This window comes from Lipotes vexillifer, unplaced genomic scaffold, assembly GCF_000442215.2.
Source record: "Lipotes vexillifer unplaced genomic scaffold, Lipotes_vexillifer_v1.1 scaffold395, whole genome shotgun sequence".
NCBI classification, from domain to species: domain Eukaryota; kingdom Metazoa; phylum Chordata; class Mammalia; order Artiodactyla; family Lipotidae; genus Lipotes; species Lipotes vexillifer.
The window spans coordinates 3,708,701-3,716,337 of NW_006797390.1; the positions used below are offsets into that span (position 1 = coordinate 3,708,701).

General features: G+C 53.2%; 1 protein-coding gene across 1 annotated transcript in view; it reads right to left on the minus strand.

The window, feature by feature from the left end:
* Positions 1–7,637, minus strand: part of PLEKHG6 (pleckstrin homology and RhoGEF domain containing G6) — a 16,869-nt gene that overhangs the window by 4,794 nt on the left and 4,438 nt on the right. The window contains exons 7-12 of the mRNA XM_007469510.1: positions 7,454–7,564; positions 7,182–7,331; positions 6,861–6,998; positions 6,497–6,616; positions 5,343–5,475; positions 5,111–5,226 (exon numbers count right to left, since the gene is read on the minus strand). Of these exons, the coding sequence (XP_007469572.1) occupies positions 5,111–5,226; positions 5,343–5,475; positions 6,497–6,616; positions 6,861–6,998; positions 7,182–7,331; positions 7,454–7,564 (768 nt within the window). The remainder of the gene's footprint in view (positions 1–5,110; positions 5,227–5,342; positions 5,476–6,496; positions 6,617–6,860; positions 6,999–7,181; positions 7,332–7,453; positions 7,565–7,637) is intronic.

Below are 7,637 nucleotides of genomic sequence, written 5' to 3' on the forward strand. Positions count from 1 at the left end.
CCCCCCCCCGCGCCTCCCCAAGCTCTACTCTGATTGGTTGATGCCCATTCCATTCTGGTTATTAACTAATTTGAATATGCCCCTCCCCCACCCCCTTCAGGTATATGAACCAGCAATTCTTAGGCAACTCTGGACCTTCCCAAAGCCTCTCTAGAAACACAACGGGGTTGGGGGGGGGGGCGGTAGCTGGGTCTGTACAAGAGACGTTGGAGAAAAGGATGAACAGGGACAGGAAAATGACCTCAGGCTTGTATTTCCAATTTTCCTGCCCTGGCTTCCCAGTCACTGTCTCATGCAAGGATTCTCAGCAGTCTCACAAGACTTGCTCTGTTGGCCAGAGCCAGGGATGATGGTGTCTGGGGGCAGGAGACCAGCACACCAGGCCAGGTCCTGTGACCTTTTCCGCATCTCCCAGCTGTGCAGAGTAACGAGGGTGGGAGGAGCCGCTCTTGGGGTCAGGGTGGGGCTGGGGTCAGGGTGAGGCTGGGGCAGCCTCTGCTGTGATGCCCTTTGGCCCCATATGACTCAAGTTCAAGTTTAGCTTTGGGATGTCCAGGATAGAGATGGTGTGTGGAGGAAAAGAACTGGGAGGAAGGCGGCTGGGGGGTGGTCTGGAAGGAACGTCTGTCCCATACAAGCATCTCCACTGAACTCTCCCGTGGGCCCACCTGGGAAGAAGCAGGGAGGCAAGGGGTGGGATGGGGATGGAGGACCCGACACCTCAGGTACCAGGGACCGGGCTGTTTGAAGGGCCCCGGGCCATCCCAAAGGCTCTCTCTAGCAACCCTGGGAGGATTTTCGCAGCTTGGGTAAGAGGAGAGACGTGTTGGGGGCAGGGTGGGAAAGGAAGAGGAAACTAGTGCCTGGGCCTGAATGTAACAGCCCCACAAAGCCAGGAAAAGGGAGGGCTCCCCCCACGCCATGGTGGGGAACTGAAGCCTTGGGAGGAAATGCCTCCTCTCCCTGTTGCCCCTGGAGTGGCTCCCAAATTCACCCGCTGCCCTCCCCAAGTCTCCCATCACGGACGAAAACCATCTCTTGAAGGTGCCCTCGGCCAGGCACCCCCCGGCCTTTAGAAGATGTTGGCATCTTCTAAAGTTGACAACAATAAACATGGATGGAACCCCCATTAAGTGCCGGGCGCGTGTCAAGCAGCTTACAAACATAACTCTGCCGTCTGTCCCGCAAGGTGGTTCCCATTATCCCTGCAGTTCCCAGGTGGGGCTGGAGCTGAGAGAATTGACACAGATAATGAGTGACAGCTGGGCCGCGGGCCCTCCGAGCCCGCCTCTTTCCTCCGTTCACCTCTTGGCCTCGTCTCTGATAGCTCCTTGTTCCCGGCACCGGTTCCTTTTCCTGTTCCCATCCCCTAAACATGGGCATTTCCCAAGATTCAGTGTCTCTCCTCTTGAGAAGCTCATTTTCTCTAAAAGCTGAAGCCACACAGCCAGACCCGCTAAGAATAAATCTACATATGTACGATTCTGTAAGGCGGAGAAAAAAACACTCTAACCCCTAGGATCAGTAGGTATTCTACGGCCCTCTTCAGTTTACAAGGACTGGTGGTAACTGCGAAAAGGATTTTCCCTAAGACTTTGGTGTGAGGCAGTAGCAGGACAAACTCATTTCAAAGTTTCAGAGTTCTTGGTTTTGTAAGGGGACACGGGGAGCTTGTGCGCTGCTTGGTTAGGTGTCGGAAATGCCTTCTCTACCTCAGTTAGCCTGGAGTAAAACTCCTGGGGGCTAAATTTGTGTAATAAAATACCAGCAATCTTTAGTGGTTCCCCTGGGGGTTCTAAGGAGAAGGTGGGGGGTCTCTTCTTGGGCTGGGGGGTGGTGGTGTAGAGAGGAGGCCCCACTGCAAAGAGAGAGGGGACTTTGATCCGTCCTGGAGCAGGGGTCAGGGCAGGTGACCCACACCCTGTCCCCTACCTCTGGCTTCCTGGGCGCCGTCACCATCTTGTTTAGGTATCCAAGGAAATGACAGCCCCGAGGGGCTGGAGGACACAAGACCTTGAGGTTCTGCCTTTCATCCTTTTTTCTTTTTTTTTTTTTTTAATGGCATAAACCTCCTATTTATTTTTTACTCTCATAATTCCGAATCTTTAAATACAGTGTTTAAACAGAGACTAAGCTCTGGTTTTCCTTTTCTCGAATAAGCTCTCCACATCTTGATACGATGCCATAGGTAAGACTGTGGGAAGAATGCTTAAAATTGTTTAAAGGACAAGACTGTTTTTACGCATCCTCCAAAGTTTCAAACCCTAATTACCTGATGTGCAAACCACAAATCACTATAATCTGCTCATTAAAGCAAGTCCTACGAGAAGCACTACTTTGATTTAAACTCTTTAAAAATAGTGCAGTTGCATTCATTAGAAATCGTCTACACTATGATTTCTTGTTCAAAATGCCTCTTCTTTTTATAAAAAATTGAGGTATAATTGACATATCAGTTTCATGTGTACAACATAATGATTCCACATTTGTGTACATATGAAGTGATCCACACAACGTCTAGTGAACATTCGTCACCGTTGTTACAGACATTTTTCTCCTTGCGAAAAGAACTTTTAGGATCTGCGCTCTTAGCAATTTTCATAGTTCACCCTCATTTCTCGCCTGAACTCTAGTCTGTTTCCACAAACCCCTGAAAGGTCTCCACTTGGCTGTCTCCCATTATCTCATTTCCAAAGTGCTTCTGTTTAAAACTAAACCTTGCTACCCATGCCCCACGCCACCCAGAAAGCAACAACTAGACAAACAGGTTTCCCTTTCTAATGATTTCAGTTGTCATTGCCAAAGCAGCCTTTCACACAAGAACCTTGGGGGCAAGTCATCCTTTGTCCTTGTGGACCTGAGTTACCAAGGCACCAAGTTGCCTGCTTAATCTGAATGGTTTCTTTGAATCCTCCCTATGAGACAAGGACTGTTATTATTTATGTCCATTTTGCAGGTGAAGAAATGGAAGACTAGGGAGGCCACATAACTCACCCAAGGTCACCCAGCTAGTAAGAGGCAGAGCTGGGGTCTGAACCATGGGTTCGGTAGAGGCTTCTATCGGTCTCCCTAAGGCTCACCTGTCTCTTCTTTCTTCTTCAGCTCCTTTCTTCTTTTTTTGCACCATGTCCCTAAGGCCGTGGCACTCAACCTCTGTGTTTCATACCCAAACTAGTACGGGAAATCTCCTGCCACCAATCTCTCCTGCCCCCAGCCCACCTGCCACATTGCCACCTGACAATTCAAGACAAAACACATGGATTTCACCATGGCCTTCCCTTGCTCAAAGAATCTATGGTGGCTCTGGTGTCAACTTGCCAACCCAATTCAATTCAGTCTCGTCCAGCCCACACTCTTCTGCAGGTGTTGGGGTCCCCTAGAACTTGGCGTCTCATCACTGGCTCCACACAAAACCCTTCCCTCCAGACTCAGACAGACATGCTGGTTGTCCCCCAAATAAATCCAGCCCAATTTCTCCCTTGAGTCTTCTGCTCAGTGTCTTCCCCATCCCTAAAGTCCAATTCAAATCTTCCCTCTTCTTTGGCAATTCTGCTCCTGTAGTGGGTTGAATAGTGGCCCCCGAAAGATGGGTCTAGGTCCTGATCCCCAGAATCTGTGAATGTGAGTGGCCTTGTTTGGAAAAAGGGTCTTTGCAGATGTGCATAGACCCTCAGTGCAGAATCTCAAGATGAGGTCATCCTGGATTTTGGGTTAATGACCGGTGTCTTTCTAAGAGACAGGAAAGGGAGATTGGGACACAGAGACACATGGAGAGGAAGACCACGTGAAGATAGAGGCAGAGAGTGGAGTGATGCTGCCATAGGCTAAGGAACACCTGGAGCCCCCAGGAGCTAGAAGAGGCCAGGAAGGATGCTCCCCTAGAGCTATGGAGAGGAAGCATTGCCCGGCTGACATGTTGATTTTCAACTTCCCGCCTCCAGAACTGTGAGAGAATATTTCTGTTGCTTTAAGGCACCAAGCAGTAACCAATATGGCTCCATTCGGGTCTCCCTTCTCTTGAACTCCTTCGGCTTTTGTTGCATAAATCTGCGCCCCCCCACCCCCACCCCCGCCATCACTCCACTCCACTAGTTAACATTTTTACTGCCTCTTTTGTCACTTACAGGACAAAGTTCAAGTTCCCCAGCACGGCATCCAGGGATGGGCATGATCTGGTGGCACCTCCCTCCTGGCCTCTCTGCCGTTGTGCTGCCTTTGTGCTTGATGCCCTGGTAACGCCAACCACTCAGCTGATGGTGCACTCAACACACACAACTGCTTCCGATTTCCGACCTTCGCACACTCTGCTCTCCATCTGGAATGCCTTTCCTGCCCACCTTGCTCCCCTGGCGTGCTCCTAGATATCCGTCCGCGGTGCTTAGAAGGTAGCTCCTCTGCGAAGCCTTCTCTGTCCTCCGAAGCATCTCTGTTCTCTGCACTGTCCCTCTCCCAACCAACCCACCCACCAGAGTGAACCACTCCCTTCCCTGTCCTAACTCCATTCCGTCCACACGTTTCTGTTATTTGTATACTTGTTTGTCTAGCTAGGCTGCAGCATGTATTCTATGAGGGCAGAAATGGCATTATATTCTTTTCTAATTCCCCAGCACCCAGCCTGTGCGCACCCAGCAGGTGCCCCGTTCATGTTTGCCGAACGGAAGCTCAAGTTCAGCAGTTAATTGTTTCACAGCCTCGAAACCTTCAGGGGAGGCTATCTTGGCTCTCCCAGGGGCTGGTACCCTGGCTGGCCAAAGGCTTTCTTCTGTGCTCTTTTTTTTTTTTTGCTTTTTTTTTTTTTTTGTTCTCCCTCTCCCGCGGGCCACACTATGCAGCTTGCAGGATCTTAGTTCCCTGACCGGGGACTGAACCTGCACCCTCGGCAGTGAAAGCGTGGAGTCCTGACCACTGGACCGCCGGGGAAGCCCCTCTTCCATGCTCTTAAGGTTGGTCAAGGCTGTGTCTCCCTCTCGAGGGTGCACCGGAGGGGCAGGAGGTCTGGTCGGAAGCTGTGTGCACCCCACCCTCTCTCTCCCCTTCCTCCACTCTTGTGCACCGGATCTGAGCTCCGGGGTCCCATCATCCCCCTGCTCCCACACCTGGCTTCACATACCTGGGCCTGCTGGGTCCTCTCCAGCCACAGGGCACGGTCTGTAGCGCTGGGACAGTGCACAGTGAGGGCGCTGGAGACGCACTGGAATTCGGTGAGGTGGATAAGCAGCAAGCTGCCTGGGTGGAGGAGAAAGTCTGCTTCCAGGGCTGGACTTTATCTGATCCCCTCCCAACCTCTCCTTCTCCAGCTGATGGGAAGGAGGAAGGAAGAGTTCCCCCCAGGAAAGACATACTTGGATCTCGGAGCGGTCGGCACACAAGCTTCTCCAGCATGAGGGGCGGGCGGATAACCTTGGCTTTGTCCGCCCTGCGAAGGGGCTTGGTCACCAAGAGCACATCAGAGAAGAGGAACAGGTACACATCCAGCTGGGGGCAAGCGAAGAGAGAGACGAGGGTCAGCTGGAGCAGGGGGCAGGCGGGACAGGGGTCGGGGCTCACGCATGGGTGTGTGGGCAGGTGCAGAGCTGTGGGATAGGACAGCTGGGAGCCGTGCCGCTTTGGGCCCATCTCTCACTTTAAGGTAGGAAAGTGGCTGACTCAGGGCCATGCCAGCGAGCAGAGCAAAGCCAGAACCACGTCCTCTTCCCAACACACACAGACACACACACACAGACACACACAGACACACATAGATACACACATACAAAGGCACACACACAGACACACATAGACACAGACACACATATACACACAGACACACACAGACAAAGACACACGGACACACACATACACACATAGACATATACAGACACACACATAGACATACAGACACACACAGACACACACAGACACACACACAGACATGCACAGAGACACACACACACACACACATACAAAGGCACACAAACAGACACACATAGACACACACACACAGATACACACAGAGACACATAGATACACACACAGACACACACAGACACACACACATAGACATACAGACACGCACAGACACACATAAATACACACAGAGACACACAGACACACAGAGACACATACAGACACACACAGAGATACACACATAGACACACACAGAGACACACAGACACACATAGACACAGACACACAGATACACACATAGACACATACAGACACACACAGAGATACACACATAGACACACACACAGAGACACACAGACACACATAGATAGACACACACACACAGACACACAGATACACATAGATAGACACACAGACACACAGATACACACACACACAGACACACAGATACACACATAGACACATACAGACACACACATAGATACACACATAGACACACACAGACACACACACACACACACGCACCCCTCTTCTCGCATTTCCTCTGACGCATCCTGTGTCCCACCGTCTCTCCCTTCTGTCTTCTTCCCTCCTCCCACAGCCCCCTCACCTTCCCTTCTCGTCCCTCCTTCATGCGCGCAGGCCCCTCAAGCAGCAGCTGTCTGGTGTGCTCAGAAGCAACCCCCAGCATGGGCGCCATCAGGTCCAGCGTGGAGAATGGACGCAGGTTCTGAGGGGTGCAGAGAGCACAGGAGCGGGGCACTGGGCATCCTGCCTCTTGGAGGACAGGAATCATCCCAGGGCCTTCGTTTTACTCCTTTGCGCCTGGCCCCTAGGACCCTCACCCTCGGGAAGGAAGGATGGGCACACCCAGCCCACGGCACCTCTGCCTCTCCCGCTGCAGGCCTCAGCTTCATCCGTTTTCCTGGGGGCCTTGCTTTTCTGGACCCCCCCCTTCCCTCCGCCTCTCTCACCTTCTCCACCTCCTCGCTGGACGGCTCCAGGACCTCGTAGGGCCCGATACGCTGGGCTGCAGCCGCCAAGCTCTCCTGCTCTTCACCCAGGCGCATCTGCTTGTTGATGTGTCGCAGGAATGACTCCACCGCCGCGATCTAGGTGAGGGTGGGGTGTGGAGGGAGGACAGCTCAGCTCCTCGTCTGTACATCCCACCCAGACAACGACATCAGTGCCACGCCGGCACACACACATAAGGAAAGAGACCTCAAGAGTTCCTGGAGATGCGTCCCCACTCACCAGCCCCCAACTCCCGAGGGTACAGCCCCAGTGGCCCCTACCATGGCGGTCAGGGCCTCCCGGGTGCGGGCCTCGGGGCTCCTCTTGAGCACAGCCTGGAGCAGCAGTGGGTACTTGGTGATGCGCTGGTGGGGCTTGATGAGGAGGTCCCCCAGCGTCTGCCTCCCCGAGCGTTTGTGCTTCTCACACCACTGCCAGGGAAGTAGGCAGGGGTCAGGGGGCTGCAAGCCACCCTCCTGGCCCGCCCCGGGGATACCCTCAGCCTTGGAGCAAGGTCCACCACATCCCCCTTCCCCAGCAGCCCCTCTCCCACCTGCACGAAGGTGTGGAAGAGAGGGTTGTTGTCCTGCTGCTTCCAGGCGTAGGCCATGGCCTGCTTCACTCGCAGGCAGTACAGGACGTAGGGCTGGAAGCGCTGGCTGAACTGGAGGGACAGGTGTGGGGCGGGGAGTGGGCAGGGGAAGGAGCCTGGCCTAGATCCTTAGTCCAGCTCCCGC